Genomic DNA, 23268 nt, shown 5'->3' with positions numbered 1-23268 from the left:
GTAGGTACTAAAATTTTGGATTATAGAACGTAACGTCATAGATTATATTGCAATGTGACTATAAGCTTCTTGAATGTGACTAATGTAGTAGCTTCGTAAATTGGTATTTATTAAAAAGTGGATCATGGATCTTACCAATAGTGGATTATGGATCTTACTAATATAGGTTTAGAGTTCATATTGTAGTGATGGATATTTCTAGATGCATGCAAATTCGTAGAATACTGATTATAGACCGTATACCCATAGATTTAGAGTTTATAATTTGTCTTAGATTTCACATATTTATTTCTTACCACTATATTTTATTCTATGTTCCACTTATGCTTGAAAATATAGTTGACTATCTGTTTAGTTTTTCTCTAAATGTCTGAGATATAATGTAGTATGAACACTGTAGTTATAAAACAATTTATTTTAGAGTACCTATGCAATAAAATATAATAGAAAAATGTGTCTTTTATTCAATAACATCAACACTATCCTATACTATGTGCACTATCTATCCCATAACCGAGGATCATTCATAACAATTCAGGTGATCTGCTGTATAATATTATATACAGGGTTACTTGTAAAACACCAGCAACCTCGCAGGACAAGATAGCTAACATCATAAGTAACAACATTTGTTCTACGACTTTTGATAATTTGTTAGATTTTATTTTCATACAAAAACTAGCGGTCCGCCCCGGCTTCGCCCGTGGTACATATTAACGTTTTCTCTACATAAGAACCATCCTCGTACTTCAAGGAATATAATAAAAAAAGAATTATCGAAATCGGTTCAGCCGTTCTCGAGTTATGGAATTACAACGAAAAGTGGCATTGATTTTTATATATTAGATAAATATTCATTTAATTTTCCGTTTGATTATTATAAATTCTACGCGCATCCCAAAAATTATGTACACAAGGAGCGAACGAGAGGGGGAAGGGGGCGTCGCGTCGTCCTGTCGATAATAAATAGAACATTTAAAAATAATTTTTTGCGTTATGCCAAAAGTCGTAGAACAAAATATGTTGTTACTTATGATGTTAGCTATCTTGTCCTGCGAGGTTTCTGGTGTTTTACAAGTAACCCTGTATACATTATACATACTGCTTAAATCTTTACAACTAGGCAACGGATTTTGATGCGGTTTTTTTTAATAGATAGAGTGATTCAAGAGGAAGGTTTTAGGATATAATTTATTAGGTTTTAGAAAAAATGGGTGAAGCCGCGGGCGGTAAGCTAGTATAATATAAAACTAGCTGATCCAATATACGTTGTTCTGCTCTACTGCCCTTTTTCGTGTTTTCTCTCCTTATGAACCCTCCTCGAGCCGTTATAGAGTTTAAGGGTGCTTATCCAATAATAATGCGCGAGGATGTGTATCGAGGCTATGACCTATTATACTAGTAGACGCGGCATACGCCAACATCATTGCACTAAAAAACAGCGTAATTAATACATACCTACTTACTAACGCATTATCACCAATACAGTTGTTCTCTCTTTCACTCTCACGCACGAGACATAATACATGTCTCACTCATGTATTTCGTAATAACAACTGCCGATTAAAATATAAAAAGAACGTCCAGCCACGACGCTGAATGGTGCGTGACTAAGTGAAACTCGGGCACTTAGCTGAGTTTTTTCTTGCCAAAATAGAGAGCGGGTAACGTATCTAGCTGTAGCGAGGAATATGTTTTTAAATAACTAATAGTATCGCTTCAAACGCTAAACGCTTGAAACTTAAAACTAAATGAAGCGATATGATTGGTTGTTTACTAACACATTCTTCACACATTATTGGTGGATAAGCCCTTACACTGAGCAACATATTTGGCGATTATTTTTTATACAAATTACTATCTTTTGGAATTATTTCATGTAATATTTATGAAAATAATTCATATTATATCATTCTAGATTGCGTCCACCGCTTTCGCATTGGATATGTGCCCAGAATTTAATCTATCTCTACGCCAAACATACATATCGGAACAGCTGTTTTTCGGCTTTTTTTGAGAATAGTACAGATTTAAGATTCTGTTTACTGTTTATAATAATTACCGTGGTTTTACAACAAAAGTTTAATTTTAACAATGTCGCAGGTAACAGTATAAATAAATATATGTACCTCATCGCCCGCTTTGTCTATAACCTAATCTATTATATACTAAAACCTTCCTCTTGAATCACTCTATCTATTAAAAAAACCGCATCAAAATCCGTTGCGTAGTTTTAAAGATTTAAGCATACAAAGGGACATAGGGAGTAGGGACAGAGAAAGCGACTTTGTTTTATACTAGGTATGTAAGTGATAAGGTAAAAAATAAAACAAAATGAACATTTAAAATTATTTATTAAAACAAATTATGTACAACTTAACATTAATAATATATATTTTACTACATTTTTATCGAATTAAATATTTCAGTAAGGATATATATTTACCCAACTGCGCAAAAAGGGAAATGCTTTTCGATTGTTTCTTTATATATCCTGGTTTAGTAGTTATTTATAATCTAAAGGTTCTGGATTCGATTTTCAATGGAATTAAAAATATTTTTATTTGGTACCCAAAATTATTGCACCTTGTCTTCCATTTATTATTTTTAAGTAAAAAAAAACAATATTACATATATTACAAACAAATTTAATATTATGTTTTTGAATGGTATGTAACTTGATAATCGGTATATTATCGAGTATTTTGGTAACAAAAAATAATACATATTAGAAAAAAGATGAATAATTTTTAAGCTATTGCATAGCTTCTATCGCGGGCCTTGAGCGCGGGGACCGAATCGAGAAATTCCGTAACGAAAAAACCTCACCGCAACCGCCCCAGTCCCCGAGTGACACATGTCGTATTTTATCATGATATACCTAAGTATATGCTTCGAACCTTTTATTACTAATAAATAAAAAAAACTATATTTTTAACTGAAAATCTCTTTCGAAATACAATATTTTGAACCCCCCATTTTTATATCCCCCCCTCTTTACTACCAAAATCTACCAAAACACCCTAGCCGTGGGTCTTTCTACCACAATATCCGTGGTTTCTACCATTTTCTTGCCGAATTGCACTTTAAAATGGTCTAAATTTAAATATTCCCCATCTACGATGTCATTTAACAACTTTCTCGTCCTGTCTTTGCTCGCTTCCACGAAACATGCCGCTAGCTTCATTTCTGTCTCTGCATTTCTTACGCCTATGCAATATGACCTGAAACAAGTAATAAATACTTTAATATTTTATTAAAAAAAAACAGAAAAATGTTATTCAGACATTGTCCATTTATTCAATACTAGCTGTGCCGCGCGGTTTCATCCGTGTGGCTCCACTCCTGTTGGTCTTAGCGTGACGATATATAGCCTTATAGCCTTCCTCGATAAATGAGCTATCTAACACCTAAAGAATTTTTCAAATCGGACCATTAGTTTCCGATATTAGCGCGTTCAAACAAACAAACAAACTCTTCAGCTTTATAATATTAGTATAGAGTTAAAAATAGACTTTTTCAAACTTAAAACTGCTTGAATAACTCATGAAATTTTGATATTGTCACCGATCCTTGATAAGGTACAAGGTTAAAAGTGGCTCAAAATCGAGTCGAAAGGAGTCCCTTTCATAGAAACTTAAGAAGCCAATAAAAGAGTGATAATAACTAAGTTATAATGGAAGTAGGTAATTTTTTTTAATCAAATCGCACTTTTTCTTTATATACAATACTAGGTTTCAAAGAAAACGCAGTCAAAGAAAAACCCGCATAGTTCCCGTTCCCGTGGGATTTCCGGGATTGCATCATTTTCCCGGGATAAAAAGTAGCCTATGTCCTTTCTCGGGTATCAAAATATCTCCATACCAAATTTCATGAAAATTGGTTCAGTAGTTTAGGCGTGATTCTGATGCGAAAGTAACTCTGTCTGTCTGTCTGTTACTCAACAGACAGACAGACAGAGTTACTTTCGCATTTATAATATTAGTATGGATTATTTCTCTTATTTTTGCATCATTAGTATGTTTCACACTTTTAAAATTTAAAATTTTTACCAATTCAGTTCAGCAGTTTTGTAGAAATAAACGCCATTCTCTGACACTTATGAAGTCAAAGTTACATCAACATCAGTGCATCCATTCTGTAGATACAAACAAACTAAAACTCACCTAGAAGCCCTGCCAAGCACAGCTGTCATTGCTAATATTTCTGTTGCCGCTTCTGCCAGTCTGGATAATTCTCTGTAATGGGAAATTATAAAATATTAGTTTAACGCCCGTGGCTTCGCCCGCTTTGTCTAAAAACTAATAAATTATATACTAAAACCTTCCTCTTGAATCACTCCATCTATTAAAAAAAACCGCATCAAAATCCGTTGCGTAGTTTTAAAGATTTAAGCATACAAAGGAACATAGGGACAGAGAAAGCGACTTTATTTTATACTATGTAGTGATTAGAAATTTAAGTCCAAATAATCTAAATACATTATAATATATCGAAAGAAAAGTATGTAAAGATATTATAAAAAAAAATATTAGTCTCGAGGGCTTCAAGGGAAGAAAATGTACTAATTAACACACGATTATCATTCTTTCGACATCATATTTTAGTTAACATATCTATACGAATGAATGAAATAATGAACGAACGAGCGAAGGAATGAATAAATAACTCCCATATTAGGAGTACCCACTTTAAGAAGAGTCTCGAAGTCAAAACTTTTTCTTTTATTACTAATTTCTTTTCTAATATATTCTAGATTATCTTTATCAATGAACTAGCTGTGCCCCGCCGGTTCACCCGCATTGCTCCGCTCCTGTTGGTGTTAGCAAGATGATATATATAAGCCTATAGCCTTTCTCGGTAAATGGGCTATCTAACACCGAAAGAGTTTTTCAAAGCGGACGAGTAGTTCCCGAGATTAGCGCATTCAAACAAACTCTTCAGCTTTATCTTTATTATATGTATATAAATCTCGTGTCACAATGTTTGTCCTCAATGGACTCCTAAACCACTTAACCGATTATAATAAAATTCGCACACCATGTGCAGTTCGATCCAACTTGAGAGATAGGATAGTTTAAATCTCAAATAGTTTTAGAGAAAGCGGGCGAAGCCGCGGGCGGTAAGCTAGTAATCTATATATATAAAACTCAAAAGGTGACTGATATAGTGATCTATCAACGCACAGCCCAAACCACTAGACGTATCGGGCTGAAATTTGGCATGCAGGTAGATGTCATAACGTAGGCGTCCCCTAAGAAAGGATTTTAGAAAATTCATCCCCTAAATGGGTAAAATAGGGGATGAAAACTTATACCATGAAAATTTATCTTTTCCACGTAAGCGAAGCTGCGGGCAACAGCTAGTATTAGTATAGATGAACGAATAACTCACGTATAAGCCGTAGCCACTTCTAGACCATGTCTCGCTAACATAGTCTCACACACGAATCTCATTCTTTTGACACAATATTCTTAATTATCAGAACCAGGTTATGAATGAACGAATAAATGAATAAACCAAAAAAATAGTGTTTTAATGAACGTACAAATGAATCCATAAAAAATGAAACAACGAACCCACAATATTCTAGATTATTTGAGTTAGGTTTTTAGAAATGAACGAATGATAGATTTTAGTAATTAATAACTGAATGAATGAATAAATGAACGAAAGACTGAACAGATTAAGCTAGTGAATGAACAAATGACGTAATGAAGGATTGAATGAATTCACAAATGATTGAATAAAATGAACAACATCACATACATATCTAACACCGAAAGAATTTTTCAAATCGGATCAGTAGTTCCCGAGATTAACGCGTTCAAACAAACAAACTCTTCAGCTTTATAATATTAGTATAGATGAATGAATAACTCACGTATAAGCCGTAGCCACTTCTAGACCATGTCTCGCTAACATAGTTTCACAAACGAATCTCATTCTTTTGACGCAATACTCCAAATTATCAGACCCAGGCTTAAGGGTCGGATGTAAGTGTTCAGCCAAGTGCAAATCTAACTTTGGATTGTCGGATTCCTGGAAATAAACGTTTTAAAATATAAATACATCAAAAAAAATAAAAAAAATGTGTGCGTGTACTAGCGTACACACGTAAGAAGTAAAACTTCTTTATGGCCTTATTTCTCAAAAAATAATTTACTATATGCAACTTTACAGAAGTTTGAGTTTGAGTTTTTCCAACCCCGATAAAGAAGTTTCACTTCAAAAATACCGGCCGAATTGATAACCTCCTCCTTTTTTTTGAAGTCGGTTAAAAGAGTGTGTGCCGAGCACACGTGCCAGAAGTGAAACTTCTTGCAAGTTTCAAAGATACCGAAATCGTCGCCTTACTCCATGACGTGACGGTATTGCCATGACGCGACCTTCGAGCGATTGAGTTTCACTTCAATAGAAAATGCTTGGTCAAAATGCTTGCACAGACTCTTTTTAAATTTTATTAAATACTAGCGGTCCGCCCCAGCTTCGCCCGTGGTACATATTTACGTTTTCTCTACATAAGAACCATCCTCGTACTTCAAGGAATATAATAAAAAATACCATTTATCGAAATCGATTCAGCCGTTCACACGTGATGCCGTGACAACGCGAAATGGGTTTCATTTTTATATACAGGGTGTCCCACTATCGGTATACTAAGCGCGAAGGGACTTGTAGTTTTGCATACACTGATCACGTAAAAAATACTTAAACAAAAAAATTACGTCAAAATTTTTTCATGTATTTTTTCATGTCAAAACATAATCTTAAACGATAGCTCACGTGCGGGTGGCAAAGTTGAGCGGGTTGCTAATTAGGGGTGTACACATAGAGTTTTAAGAATTCATCTATTTGAAAAAAAAAACTGTGTCTGGAATTTTATAAGTATTTTTTACGTACTGAGCGTATGCAAAACTATAACCTCCTTTGAGCTTAGTATACCAACAGTGGGGACACCGAAATTTTTTTATTAATTTATCTATTTGTAACTAACCTGAGAATTATTCGCCAGTATTTTCTTAAAAACAAAACTCGGATTGAAGAATGGATTCCGTATCTTCTTGATCTCCGTCGCCATATAATTTCCCGCGTGGTGTATGCCTTGGAGAGCTGAAAAATAATATTATAAAATAATTAAAAAATATAAAGTGATAAATCTATACCAATATAATTATGAAGCTGAAGAATATGTTTGTTTGTTTGAACGCGCTATTCTCAGGAACTACTGGTCCGATTTGAAAAATAAGCAGGGATAAGACCAACAGGAGCGGAGCAATGCGGGGGAAACCGCGAGCACAGCTAGTATTTAATAAAACAATATGGCAATAATAAAAAAAATATTACAATTGTCGCATTTTCCGGATAAATCTATCCTATGTCAAGCTATCTCTGTAGTCCAAATTATTTCCAACACGGTTCATTCGTTGAGGCGTGAAGTTTTGACTTTCCTACGATTTTATTATATGTACTAGCTTTCCGCCTGTGGCCTCGCCCGCATTTTCAAAGAAAAACCCGCATAGTTCCCGTTCCCGTGGGATTTCCGGGATAAACCTAGCCTATGTTGCTCAGTGAAGATGCAGCTTTCTAATGGTGAAAGAATTTTTGAAATCGGTCCAGTAGTTTATGCGTGAAAAGTGAAAACCATACATACATACATAATTACAAACCTTCCCTCTTTATAATATTAGTATAGATAGATATAAATCTCACCAATAAAAAGATTAACATCGTCCACAGTCTCCCCTCTGAACGAGAGGGATCTCATGTTCTCCAATGGTTGTAGACATTCCTTCTGTTTCTCTACTCTCTAATATTATAAATACGAAAGTAACTCTTCGAAAGTAAGTCTGTCTGTATGTCTCTCTTCACGCCTCAACCACTGAACTGATTTGGATGAAATTTGGTACAGAGATAGCTTGAAACCTGACAAAGGACATTGGATAGGTTTTATCCCGGAAATCCATCGGTAACTATGCGTGTTTCTCTCTGACTATGCAGTTGAAAAGCTAGTAATTACATAAAAAAACGAATTTTATCTATACCGGTGGCCGATTTGGTCGGCCATCCGCCCCGGATTGGTGTGAAAGGATGCGGGTTTGAGTCCTGCCTCGTGATCGAATTTTTTCTCTTCTTTATAAATTTGTAAACTAATTTTAATTAAAATTATATAAATCTCACCAATAAAAAGATTAACATCGTCCACAGTCTCCCCTCTGAACGAGAGGGATCTCATGTTCTCCAATAGCTGTAGACATTCTCTCTGTTTTTCCACCCCCGGTATGGCGAGCAGATTTAGCAGTATGCCCTGCGCGTGGTGTGCTATGAAGTTTCTGTAAATAAAATCCATACTAATATTATAAATGCGAAAGTAACTCTGTCTGTCTGTCTGTTACTCAATCACGCCATAACTACTGAACCAATTTGCATGAAATTTGGTATAGTAGTTAGTAGTAGTTAGTAGTAGTAGTAGTTAGTAGTCGTTGACTTGCTGTGATTTGTATATATCAACTATCTACATCAATTAGGCAGTTATGTGTAGAATCGTTTATTGTATTGGGACCCCCCTTAATATTTAATTTGTTGTATTTATTGTTATATTAGTTCAGGATACATCGCCCATTTTTGCAAGTGACTACTATCAAGCTAATTTTCCGTTTGTAGCTTTATTTTGATGAGGCACCGAATAATTTCGTGTACGGAACTCTCGATTGTGGTAGCTAACAGAGATAACAAGGATACAATTTTTTGATTTGATGGTTCTCAAATATTTATTACGCAATTTGGAGGACAATATGTCTGTTGAATTATATAAACATTAACTAAGTGAAAACAAAAAAATCAGCTTGTTAGTAATCATTTATGATGACCTCGTTATCGATACACTTTGGAAAGGGGGACTCTTTGAACAAACCATAGATTTTGTAGGACAAATATTTTTTCGAATAATTTAGGTAATTATCTTGAGATTGAACAAAAAAAAATTCATTCAGTTAGTAATAAATATTTGAGAACCATCAAATCAAAATTTTTTATCCTTGTTATCTCTGTTAGCTACCACAATCGAGACTTTCGTACACGAAATTATTGGGCGTCTCATCAAAATAAAGCTACAAACGGAAAATTAGCTTGATAGTAGTCACTTGCAAAAATGGGCGATGTATCCTGAACTATATGCAGCGGTAACGGAAACACATCATTTGTGAAAATTTCAGCTGTCTAGCTATCACGGTTTATGAGATACAGCCTGGAGACTAACAGATAGACAGCGGAGGCTTTTTAATAGGGTCGCATTTTGCCCTTTAGGTAAGTAACCCTAAAAAACCACCACATTTAACAAAAAAATTTTTTTTTACAATCACCTGCACATGGCCATCTCCAGTTCAGCATCCGGCTCCAGGAACCCGTCCAGCAGGCCAGCGGTGAAGTACTCCATACTCTCTGACGCGTATGTGTGTATGAGCGCATCCCCTAACACTGACCGTATTGTGGTTAACTCGGACAGTGGTTTGCCTGGAATGTTTTTATTGTAAATTGATTAAAACAATAATTAGGCCGGTTGCCGTCAGTCGCGCTTGTCATATATTGTATGGAAATACGCGTGCGTATGGTCGGTCTAGCTATGAACGGTTTTATGAATTTCCATACATATGACAAGCGCGACTGACGTACGCACTGACGGTCGGTCAAGCTCTGCAACAGGCCTTAAATTTTTTGGGTATAGAAAATACGTAAGTAAGAAAAAATCATAATGGTCGAAAAAGAATTATTAAGTCCCAAAATTTAAAATTTCCCCTAATCCCGCCTCAAGATAAATTCTTTTTCTGAAAAATAATTCTCATTTATAATGCATTTGAATGCTTTAAGAATAAAATAAATCAAACTAGGTTTCCGCCCGCGGCGTTGCCCGCACAGTCAAAGAAAACCCCGTATAGTTCCCGTTCCCGTGGGATTTCCGGGATTGCGTCATTTTCCTGGGATATAAAGTAGCCTATGCCCTTTTTCGGGTATCAAAATATCTCCATACTAAACTTCATGAAAATTGGTTCAGTAGTTTAGGCGTGTAAGAGTAACAGACAGACAGACAACAGAGTTACTTTCGCATTTATAATATTAGTATGGATTAAGTTAAGATTATTATAGTACATTATATTATCCAAATAACCTAATCCATAAATTAACATAAAAAAATACTAACCATTAAAGAACCTAGGTTTCACATAGTCCAAACACGATTTCATCGCCTGCAACAAACTGATCCTGCACAGTGTTGCCGTGTGCAAGCGGTTCGCGCCGAGCACATTGCTTAGTAGGTTATCTGTGGCTTGTTGGAGCGGTGTTGCTGTTGAAAAAATATTATCTATACTAATATTATAAAGCTGAGGAGTTTGTTTGTTTGAACGCGCTAATCTCGGGAACTACTGGTCCGATTTGAAAAATTATTTCGGTGTTAGATAGCCCATTTATCGAGGAAAGCTATAGGCTATATATCATCACGCAAGACCAACAGGAGCGGAGCAATAAGGGTAAAACCGCGGGGCACAGCTAGTTAAAAATAAAACATTTAAAAATTATATATTTTTAACGGATTTTAAACACGATTTATTCATTATATTATTTAATGACATGTCATAATGAATAAGAGCTAGCGCGCAAGAGCAACTTTTGTCTCCGCAACTATTTTGTCTCTCCCATCAACTCTATGGGGAGTTGCGTCGCTACGTGCGCGCCCTTTCTTACTAGCCCATACAGTTGATGGGAGAGACAAAATAGTTACGGAGACAAAAGTTGCTCTTGCGCGCTAACTCTAAGGCGTTTAAAATCTTCAATTTTTATATGTATTCATATTCGCGTAAAATCAAACACTAAAAAATACTTAAAAATAAAACATTGTTGTTAGGTTAATTGAATTTAGATTCAAGTTTTTGTACGATATTAAAAACGAAAAAAACTTTGTTTTGCCTTTGTCTACTGTTCACTCAGTAAAAAATTATCATTCAGGTAAAAGTAAAGGTAACAAAACATAAAAAAATAGCAAATTGTTTATTTTATAACCTCCTTATTTGAAGTGGGTTGAAAATGTGTTATGTTTGGTAAATCCATACTAATATTATAAATGCGAAAGTAACTCTGTCTGTCTGTCTGTTACTCAATCACGCCTTAACTACTGAACCAATTCGCATGAAATTTGGTATAGAGATATTTTGATACCCGAGAAAGGACATAGGATAGGTTTTATCCCGGAAATCCCACGGGAACGGGAACTATGTGGGTTTTTCTTTGACTGCGCGGGCGATGCCGCGGGCTGAAAGCTAATTAACAATAATTTTAACGTAGCTCAAGTTGTGAAACTACGTTACAATTATTGTTAATTTACCAAACATAACAAATGGATAAATATTCCTATGCTATTATTATTCTAGATTAAGATCTAAGATCTTACCATGCACATTATTAAATGTCACAAAGTTTTCCTTAAAGATGACTCCCTCCGCTCCGGGATGGACGAGGAACGCCATAATTCTATTGTTCTCAACAATACATAGCGTTAGAAGGTATCCTGATGTGTTGGTGCATATCTTCTCACCGTTTATGTGCCAGACACCTGAAAATTGAGATTAATATCACTACATAGTATAAAACAAAGTCGCTCCTGACTGTTAGTACTATTAGAGCCGGCGTAGCGCATTTTTCATCGTCAAACTATTATCAACATTGTCTTAATTGAATAACATTAAAAAATCACAGCGTGCTAGTTTTCGCGTGTGATGCTTCGACCCTATCCTATCCTATCTGAGGCTCTACAGCCGCGAGTGGGCCCTGGCCTAGTCCAGTACTTTCTTCCAGACCCCGCGATCTGCAATTCTTCACACCTATCACTTCCAAGTCCTTCCAAGTGACGCTTCGATGCTCCCCAAAATAAATTGTAAATATACTTGTAAAAAAGTCTGAATCAGTTGTACCAGGTATCAATGAGCATGAATTCACTGGGATAATGATTTGATGTTGATTATCGATATATCACATTATTTTCTATAATGAAGCAGCAGTAAAACTATATTAATGTCTATAAGGGCGTATTCAGAAAGAAAGCTTGAAACTTATATGCGCTTATAAGCGCTTATCGGCGCTTGTCAGCGCTGGTAACCTGCGCAGGACAATATATGAACATGCGCCTATAAGCGCTGATCGGCGCCGACAAGTTCCGACAAGCTTCAACAAGCGCTGGTCGCTGCCATATAAAATTTGTCTTGGTCTGCTTCAACCTGCTTCCTTTGTGTAGAACGAACCAGCATTGACAAGCGCCGATAAGCGCTTATAAGTTTCAAGCTTTCTTTCTGAATACACCCTTATATATCAGTAAGATGAAGTAGTCTTGATTTACCATTATCATCCAATTCAGCAGTTGATCTAAAGTCAGCTTGAGCGAGTCTTTCCGATATTCTCTCCTTAATACACAAAGTAATTGTATCATCTCCTGTCTTCAAGTCGTCAATAATGTTGATATAATCGTCTGAGCTTAAACCCAGTTTAAGTATATTCAACCCCACCCAATGGTCACTTATTTGCTGTCCCAATTGAAGATCGTTTCCTATAAGCTCTAAATAACGCAATAGTTCTGTATAATTCGCCGCCAAACCTCCGTTAGTTAAACTGACGGTAGCCGCATACATGTTGGCGTCTTTCATTGCATTTTTTTTGTCATCCACTGTACTTTCTGGATTGGAAAACGCTTTCTCTAACATCGATAATCTTCTTTCGAGTTCTGTGTTCTCTTCTTTGTTAAGAATTTCCGGGTATTCGAGCATTTCGCGGTTGAATTGTGATACGAATACATTTTTCATGAAAGGTTCTATTTTTGCGTTTCTGCGCTCCGTGCGTTCTATCGTTTTGATGTCTTCAAAGTCAAACTTCTCTTCTTGTACTTTCGGTTGTGTAGTGCCCGCAGAATCATAATTAAATGCCGATATTCTTAGTTTTCTAAAAAAAGTTTTCCGAATATTTTGATACGGCAGCGCAGATAATCTACATGCGATATTCATTGTGGTCATTTGTTATTTTATTCAAGCACTTAGGAGTAATGAATTGTTATTGGTTTCAATTATGATACGTATTTATTTTCAATAATAATCACGTAATAGAACTCCACTTTTTTTAGGTTAACATGAACATGAATGTCAAACTCACGACACAGATGTCAAAGTCAAAATAAAATTCGAAACTGGACAACTCGTATGCATGGAATCCTGTGATGATTTCTTTTAAAAATAATCGATAAAAATATTCACGGTAAGTTAAAAAAACGAACAAAACATCTAGTAAATATTTTTTATTATCATTAATTACATTCGGGAAGAATATAAAAAAATTATTGTCTTCTGACTTCTATAAATATGTCTATTGGAAAGGTTTTTATAAATATTATTCATACAACACTTAATAACTTTATAATCAAAGTTGTTTTTATGAAAATTTTGGCTTTCAAATATAGTGGATAAATAAATTGTATGTAATTTAATATTTTCATGAAAATTGCTGTTCCAGCCAAAATAATTTAAATTATAATGATCATAGTATCAAATATTATAAGTAAATAAATATATAACATTGTGTATTATTAACTTCATGCTGAAATTCTTTGTTATTTAATCTAATCTTTAACGACTTTAATTTAAACAATTGAAACTCACAATCTATGTTATATTTTATTTCAAAATAACAAGATAAACATAGCTTTCTCGAACCTCGATTATTTATCCTTAAACTACGGATATTATCCTTAAAATGGGTTATAGCAGGTTATAGCCAAGTTATAGCTGGATTTCTTAAAAAAATGTATAGGTAATAAAAAAAAAATCTATGTTTATAAATATTCGATACTTGAATATCGGTTCACGTTCTAAAAATAGCGAATAGACAATAGAGTTTAACAATGGATAGGAGAGGTAACAACATTACCTACATTGAGGACATCCCTCGTGACATTCTATACCCTCCCTTTGTGGGGTGAAAATTTACCACCCCCTCGTGATTATCGTAATATTAACCCACCACAAGTTATTATAAGGATCATTTTTGTTTGTTTGCAATGAATTTATGTTATTTTACATAATCATAGCTATGTATTCCTATGAAATAATCAGTAGGACCCGCTTTTCTTTGAGCGACGCGCGTATTTTTTTCGATGTGAATTTATGTGAAATTAAACGTGTTTTTAATAAAAATCGACTATTGTTAGATCATATTTATGTAGATAATAGTGTTTCGTGTATTTTGTGATGGTTGAATGTGAAATTTTCCGGTGAAAATGACGTTAATTAATGTTGAACATTGAGGAGGATGTAAGCATGTTAGTACTTAGTGTCTGTGTCATGAAAAAATTATCAGTGATTTCGTATTCTTTGCATTCTAAAGGAATTTTTTGATGGTAAGTGTGTTGAATACATAAAATATATATCTTTGTTGTTTCCGTTCCAATGGAAGTATGTGCGAATAATCGATATTGTTCTTAATTAACGGATATTATCAATAATTGGATTTGTGCCTATAAATTTGTAATTGGCGCATCCCTAGGTTAACTTTGTATGTCATTGTTAAAAATTGTGACATTCCGTTTTACGTATGATAAAATATTTGGTTCAATTATTATTGATTGTTTAATATCTTATTTGGATATTGAAATATATAAAACAAGCATGTGTACCGGTTTTAAAAATATCGTAAATATATTTTTTTTAATGCTTATTATATTATGTTTTTTCACACATAACTATCTCTTTTATATAAACGAAATTTATACGAATTAGTGGTTCAACATTAAATTATTACACATTGAAGTTACTATTTTCATAGATAATTAGGAAGATGTACTTATAATGTAGGTATATTTACTACCTACCGTCATATTGGCCAACATTGCCCACAGGGGTATCTTTGCCCAAAAATCAATTCATAAGAAAAATTTTAAATTGCAAAAATACCTTTATACTTTGGCAACATTAATAGTATTTGGTGTAAAATAGGTTATATGTATGACAACACTGCCTATTGTGTGTGTCGCTAACTTAAATCAGCAACTTGTTGTAACTCGTCGAATATCATGTGTGATTTTGCGGGCAAAAAATGGTGAAATCCAAGTGATAGTTTGTGCATGATGGCTAAAACAGGTTATTTTTACTCATAACATGTTATGAAATAATGTTTGAAGAGTGTTTTAATGCTATTATTACCACTGAAGGATGTTTTAAACAAAAGTTACAATGGTGGGCAAAATTACCCAATAATGTAGCGATCTATATTTGACAACATTGCCCACCATCAAAAAATGCTGCATCAAAAAGGTTGGCACATTTCATATTACCACATAATTTGATAGTTAATAATATTACTTCTATTCGGTTAATTTCGGAAAAATAAGCTTAATTTGGTCTCTCGGAAAGAACCATGGTAAATAAAGTTAAATTGCTAAATTTTAAGCACAACTGAAATGTAAAAATATGTTTATTTTTATTAAATAGTCACTGAACAATATTCTGTTTTGCTTTTTTTATCTTTTTATTGCCTACAACATAATCCTACTACGAAATATTTGCAGTAAAAGAAATCGGAAGTCATGCTCATCTTACTGAGATGTACCAACCCTAGGCTTTTGGAAAAGCGAAATGCGATTTGTATGAAAATAGAAAAAATACCTGGGTTACTTTGCCCAGCCACTAAAGTCGGGAACCTTTCATGATACTGCTTTGATTTTTAAAGTAAACGACATCTTTTCCAACATTTTTGAATTGGACTTTAATATAATCTGGCTAGAGGTCATATTTACGTCAAAAATCGACTTGGGCAATGTTGGCAACAAGTTCAGATAACTTTACCCGCCCTCAAAAACAGACAAAAAATGAATAAAATGTTGAAGAATAATGAAATTTTCTACAGCATTATATGCACACGATCTAAGAAAAACATATGCTAACAGAAAATACTAACGTTGCCATAGAAATTTTTTGCGGAAATTGAAATTATTCATAAAAAGCGGGCAATGTTGGCCAATATGACGGTACTTAATCTATTGGTTTGTGTTCGTAACGATGACTGTGAAACATTTAAATAATGAAATCTATACTTCGATACCAATATTATAAAGCTGAAGAATTTGTTTGTTTGAACGCGCTAAACTCTGTAACTATTGGTACGATTTAAAAAATTCTTTCGGTGTTAGATAGCCCATTTATCGGGGAAGGCTACACATAAAGGTAATATCATTACGCTAAGACCAACAGGAGCGGAGCCACGCGGGTGAATCCGCGAAGCGCAGCTAGTGCATGTTAGTGTCTGTGTCACTAATACTAGTGCCTACATATAATAAATGTTTTTAACTGTGCTATTGCATAGCTTCTATCGCGGGCCTTGAGCGCGGGGACCGAATCGAGAAATTCCGTAACGAAAAAACCTCACGCACCCCAATCCGACCGGCTCGGAGGTGTGGCTTGAAGGCATGCTATGCAATAGCTTTACCGCGGCAGTCCCCGAGTGCCACACGTCTTTTCTTTTTATTAACTAGTTATGTATCTGATTAATAAACGTAGGAGGTCCCATTCATAATTTTTCACTTTAACTGACAGATAAACGAAACTTAGCGTATGTGAAACTGCCTGTAAAATGCTGTGTTTATTTATTTTTATTTTTTAATTGGAATATAACGTACTATTAAATTTAATTTTGGCGGTAATATTACCACATAAACTAAATATATTTATCTAGATATGAACTTGCTTTCTAATCCCTACTTTGTTCGTGTGTAGTTACTCCATTTTCGTTTTTTCACACTAAGAAGATAAAATTCATTTTCTCTGTAGTTACAAAGAAAAAGAACACAAGTAACCAAACTTATATATTTAAATTCGTCATATTGAAGATAACGCGGCCTTTTTACGAAAAGAATTATCTTCCAGGCAACCGGATAACGATATTATTATAATATATTGGACGTGTACCTACGCGATGACCTAACGGTGCATTTACATCAAACGAACATTGAGTTAGAGCTAGAACAAAAGCATACTGCATACTTTCAGGATCTTTAAGTGTAAACGAAAACTCGTATTCAGTCACAGAATACTTAATAGTAGCTAATGCTAGTTTAGTATTGTTCAGTATTAGAACATTGCAATATTGCCCAAATACGTTCCCAATGCTGGGACACGGGCCTCATATGTGGACACAGGCCATAAACCACAATGGCCAATGTGAAAAATGTTCGTGAAATGAAAAAAAAAGTAAAAAATAGTACGAAGGAGAATGAAGCGAAATTTTATTTAAAAAAAAATATTTCTCTCTTATTGAAATCTCTTCAGACACTAAATTTAAAAGAAAACACTTCTGTATTCAGTATCGATTGTACCTTCGGAAAATTCTGCCGGAAATTCTCGGATTCTGTTATGCCTTCGGAAAAGTTATTCAAAAAATCTGCACTCTGCACCCGGCTCTGTTCCGGTTTCCCGGGATAAAACAACTATTGAAAATATAAACAAAAATTAAGTTTATTTAAATCTTATAAGTTATTTTAAAATAATTCCATCCACAAATAAAGAAAAACAAATAATCAACGATGTTCCCAAAAACGAAGCAGTTTCTGAATTTGACTGCATTTTTTGTGTTTGTTCTCGATACGATAACTTTTTTTTTAACTATGTAGTGATTATTTGCAATACTTTATACTACAGTTATGTCATAGCATACGGGGATAATAATATCGACACACAAAACAAAAACAAAAACCCACAAAACTCGGTCAACTAACGAGCAATATGTAAAACGGAAAACTGGGTCAAAGTCACTGTTGACTTATTGGTTTTTAAAGTTTTATATCCATAGATAATCTAACAGTTTGTTTTTGTGTCTAATAAAGTGCTGATCTTTTTCAAGCTGAGTTTTTAACTCTAAGGGCCGATTTTTCAATCCTTAGTTAAAACTTATTCATCGAATATCGTATTAAACAACCATTTTAAAAATGTGTTACTTGCCCACTTTTTGACAGTTTTCAGGTGACATCTGTATATTATTGTGTAATACTATAATGGACGGATAAGATTTAACCAAGGATTGAAAAATCAGCCCTAACTCAAACATTTTTTTTATGCAACTAGACGTCTTGTATTGTCTTCTATACTAACATTATAAAGCTGAAGAGTTTGTATGTTTGAACGCGCTAATCTCGGGAACTACTGGTCTGATTTGAAAAAATTATTGCGGTGTTAGATAGCCCATTTATCGAGGAAGGCTAATAGGCTATATATCATCTCGCTAAGACCAACATGAGCGGAGCACTGCGGGTAAAAAAAAACCGCGGGGCACAGCTAGTAGATTAATATAATAGGTAACACAAGCTGCTACAGACGTTCTGCCTCATTGCCCCCTTTTCGTGTTATCTCCGTAAGAACCTTCCTTGTGTCTAACAAAAAACGTTAAAAAAAATTGTGAATTGATCAAGCCGTCCTCGATTTGTACCTAGCAACATATCTGGAGATTCATTTTTATTATACAGGTGTCCCACCGTTTGTATACTAAGCTCAAAGGAGGTTATAGTTTTTCATACGCTGAGTAGGTACGTTAAAAATATTTTTAAAATTCCAGACCTTAGATCATTAAGTAATCATTAAGTACTTAATGATCTAAGTTCCAGACGCATTTTTTTTTCAAATAGATGAATTCTTAAAACTCTATGTGTACACCCATAACAAGCAACCCGCCCAACTTTGCCACCAGCACGTGAGCTATCGTTTCAAATTATGTTTTCATAGACAAAATGCTCACATTAGCAAAGCGGTATATGCCGGCTGCGCGAAGCTAGAGAAGAAAACATGGATTTTCAGGAAAAATTTAGAAAAAAACTTTTGACGTAATTTGTTTAAGTATTTTTTACGTGATCCGTGTATGCAAAACTACAAGTCCCTTCGCGCTTAGTATACCAATAGTGGGACACCCTGTATATCTAGATTTACCATCGTTTCGGAAAACTCTTTTAACTTGAATATTGTTAACCCAAGTATTTATTAAAGCAACTATAGACTTCTTGGAGAATCTCTTTTGAATCTTCACAGTACCTGTATTATTACATGTTTACCACCGGTTCGGAAAGCAGTTTCTACGAAGAAGCGCCGACAAGAAACCTGGAGCGCGAATTTATTAGCATTTGTTCGTTTTTAATTGTTTTTGTAGCTCACATTAGAATAGTCAGAATTTATAAAATCCATAAGAATATTAAATACTAGCGGTCCGCCCCGGCTTCGCCCGTGGTACATATTTCGCAATAAAAAGTAGCCTATGTTCTTTCTCAGGGTCTAAAGATTGTCTGTGCCAAATTTCATCAAAATCGGTCCAGTAGTTTAAGAGCCTATTCATTACTATCAAACAAACAAAGATTTCCTCTTTATAATATTAGTGTAGATATTTATTTATTTATTTATTTATTTAATTAAGGTCAGCCAACAGTTGTTTACATCAACACATACATACAGAAACAATAACACAAAATAACTTATATAAATGCAACAGCTACTTAAAGGCTAACACCACATGCATGCTATCTATTCTAACCTACTACATCAGTGAATATGTACATATTATGTCTTTCAGTTGGTTCACCATGGGTACACCTCATTCGTAGTTAAAACAAGTAAATATATGTAGATAAATACGATTTAAAAAATATTAAGAAGGATAATAGAAAAACTAATAGAAAAATGACATACTATATAGTACATAATTATATAATAGACTAGTTTAACGCCCGCGGCTTCGCCCGCTTTGTCTAAAACCTAATAAATTATAATATACTAAAACCTTCCTCTTGAATCACTCTATCTATTAAAAAAAACCGCATCAGAATCCGTTGCGTAGTTTTAAAGATTTAAGCATACAAAGGGACATAAGGACATAGGGACAGAAAAAGCGACTTTGTTTTATAAGTACTATGTAGTGATGAAGCTTCTGCTCGACCCAGTTGAGTTTATAATTTACAAACAAAAACACAAACCATCCACTTTATGATATTAATATAGATTAATGTGGACTCGGATAAATCATATTATACTAATCTCATTTTAATTCTATTACTTAGTTAAGTAAGTATGCTCATAATAATTTACAAATTATAACAGGAATAAAATGATTTATTTGCGTTTCGTTTTATTCATGTACATTTAGATATTAAAAGTTTTTTTACAATATATTATGTGAACTAGCTTTCCTCCCGCGGCTTCGCTCGCGTTTACAAAGAAAAACCCGCATAGTTACCATTCCCGTGGGATTTTTGTGATCAAACCGATCCTATGTGTTAATCCAAGTTACCCTCTATATGTGTGCTAAATTTCATTGTAATCGGTTCAGTAGTATTTGCGTGAAAGAGTAACAAACATTCATTTCATCCATCCTCACAAACTTTCGCATTTATAATATTAGTAGGATAGGATAGGATGTGCGATGTTTTTATTACAGTGGCAAGAATTGAAATCGGTTCAGTACTTTTTGTGTGAAAACATTATAGACATACATTGTTTCCTCTATATAATAATACTAGTGGTCCGCCCCGGCTTCGCCCGTGGTACCTACATGTTTAAACTATCCTATCTCTCAAGTTGGATCGAACTGCACATGGTGTGCGAATTTTATTATAATCGGTTAAGTGGCTTAGGAGTCCATTGAGGACAAACATTGTGACACGAGATTTATATATATTAAGATATACTAGCTTTGCCCGCTTTGCCTAAAACCTAATAAATTATATACTAAAACCATCTATCTATTATATCTATTAAAAAAATCGCATCAAAATACGTTGAATAGTTTAAAAGGCTGTGCTCCGCGGTTTTACCCGCAGTGCTCCGCTCATGTTGGTCTTAGCGAGATGATATATAGCCTATTAGCCTTCCTTGATAAATGGGCTATCTAACACCGCAATAATTTTTCAAATCAGACCATTAGTTCCCGAGATTAGCGCGTTCAAACAGACTCGTCAGCTTTATAATATTAGTATAATACCTTGATATGGACATAGGGACAGAGAAAGCGACTCAAAAGCGAAGAATAAAACATCCACGAAAATTGACCTACCAAGAGCCCTCGTTTCTGCTTACGTCATCAGCGTGAAGAACCCTAAGAAGCTTCGAGAAGATGCTAGATTAGTACACGGCTGTATACTTGAGCATTGAGCTAACAAGCTCGCAGTGAAACTTGAATTGTTCTTTTGTTGGTGCGTTCTTTAGTAAAAAAAGAGTGTGTGTACTTATGTACACGCGTTAGAAGTTATACTTCTTTGGCGTATGGAAGAAATACTAGAATAAACAACTTGAACATAGTTATCAATTTTCATACCACCTAGAACTAACTTCATACTGTTAAATTTAAGTGTCGGTGTGCGCGCGCATTGTAAAAATTCACTCTCATCATTTTTCTTCATCGCACCAAAAAAAGTATAACTTCAAAAAGTAGTAGGGGCATTCAGTTACTATTTACTACGTGTACATAGTAACTCAATGAGTAGGGGGTATTTTATGTTGGCAACTAGGTAGTGGTTTGCGTGATGGTAAGCGATCATAATAATATAATATCCCAGATTACTCGATAATTACTACATACTACTAATATCATAAATGCGAAAGTTTGTGAGGATGTGTGTGTTTGTTACTCTTTCACGCAAATACTACTGAACCGATTACAATGAAATGTAGCACACATATAGAGGGTTTTTCTTTCAAAACACGGCCGAAGCCGCGCCCGCGTTTTCAAATAAAAACCCGCATAGTTCCCGTTCCCGTGGGATTTCCGGGTTAAAAACTATTCTATGTGTTGATCCAAGTTACTCTATATGTGTGTTAAATTTTATTGATATCGGTTCATTAGTATTTCCGTGAAAGAGTAACAAACACACACGCACACACATCCTCACAAACTTTCGCATTTTTATGTATGTTAGTCTATAAGGTATTTATTCTATGGGTCTGTACAATTTATTGTCTGTTACCTGAAATAAATGTTATAAATAAAAATAAAAATATTAGTAGGAACTAGGAAGGATATGCAACCGTAGACACTTAAAACGAAAAATAGAAAATATTACGAGTCACAAAGAGCCTTCGTATGAAAGAATAAAAAATGTTGCGATCTACAAAGAAACTCACATTTGGATGACACCCAAGTGCTCTACTGGATTTGGGACAAACCACGCCACGGAATTGAGAGAAACTAGTATTATACCATCTTGTATTATGAAATCACTCTTTGTGTACTAGTTCAGGATACATCGCCCATTTTTGCAAGTGACTACTATCAAGCTGATTTTCCGTTTGTAGCTTTATTTTGATGAGACACCGAATAATTTCGTGTACGAAACTCTCGATTGTGGTAGCTAACTATTACGCAATTTGTAGGACAATATGTCTGTTGAATTATATAAACATTAAGTAAGTGAAAACAAAAAAAATCAGCTTGTTAGTAATCATTTATGATGACCTCGTTATCGATACACTTTGGAAAGGGGGACTCTTTGAACAAACCATAGATTTTGTAGGACACATATTTTTTCGAATAATTTAGGTAATTATCTTGAGATTGAACAAAAAAAATTCATTCAGTTAGTAATAAATATTTGAGAACCATCAAATCAAAAATTTTTATCCTCGTTATCTCTGTTAGCTACCACAATCGAGAGTTTTGTACACGAAATTATTCGGTGTCTCATCAAAATTAAGCTACCAACGGAAAATTAGCTTGATAGTAGTCACTTGCAAAAATGGGCGATGTATCCCGAACTATACGTAAAAGTTCTTTAATAGACTTTGAATAGATTATTAAATACGGGAATACCTAATATTTTTCAAACTCAAACATTTATTTATTCAATTAGACTTATTTTAGAAGCACTTTCGAATCGTCATTACATATTTTTCATATTTACCACCGATTCGGAAAGCAGTCTATGTAGAAGAACCGGCAAAAAACTCCATAGTTATGCTCTTTAAATTTTAAAAAGTACGTAGGTATGTGTGTTTTGAATTGCACATTTTAATAGATTTAAACGCGGTTTATTCATGATTTAAACTAATAATATAAAGCTGAAAGATTTGTTTGTTTGAATGCGCTAATCTCAGGATAGTTTCTGAGACCTTCGAAAATTCTTTCACTGTTGGATATGTACCAACGTTGTACGTGATCTCTGAGCGCTATTGAGGCGTATCATAGGCGAAGACGGGGCAGATCGCTAGTTATATTTAT

General features: G+C 34.3%; 2 protein-coding genes across 2 annotated transcripts in view; one reads left to right on the top strand and one right to left on the bottom strand.

Annotated features, from left to right (window-relative positions):
- Positions 1–2848: 2848 nt before the first annotated feature.
- Positions 2849–13181, bottom strand: LOC123702415 (complex I assembly factor ACAD9, mitochondrial). The gene is made up of 9 exons (XM_045650166.1): positions 12386–13181; positions 11444–11605; positions 10199–10342; positions 9363–9513; positions 8182–8333; positions 6998–7113; positions 5885–6042; positions 4167–4238; positions 2849–3224 (listed from the first exon to the last, which is right to left on the bottom strand). The coding sequence occupies exons 1-9, from the start codon at positions 13050–13052 to the stop codon at positions 3011–3013; spliced, it is 1836 nt and encodes a 611-aa protein (XP_045506122.1). The 5' UTR covers positions 13053–13181; the 3' UTR covers positions 2849–3010.
- Positions 13182–14174: 993 nt separating this feature from the next.
- The window catches only part of LOC123702321 (glutamate receptor ionotropic, kainate 2), a 35066-nt gene continuing 25972 nt past the window's right edge, over positions 14175–23268 (top strand). Inside the window, exon 1 of the mRNA XM_045650039.1 lies at positions 14175–14428. The gene's annotated coding sequence lies outside the window, so the exon portion shown is untranslated. The remainder of the gene's footprint in view (positions 14429–23268) is intronic.

Source organism: Colias croceus, chromosome 23 (assembly GCF_905220415.1).
Source record: "Colias croceus chromosome 23, ilColCroc2.1".
Lineage (NCBI taxonomy): Eukaryota > Metazoa > Arthropoda > Insecta > Lepidoptera > Pieridae > Colias > Colias croceus.
Note: the sequence above shows the minus strand (reverse complement) of the source record. Positions and strands in the feature narration are given on the sequence as shown.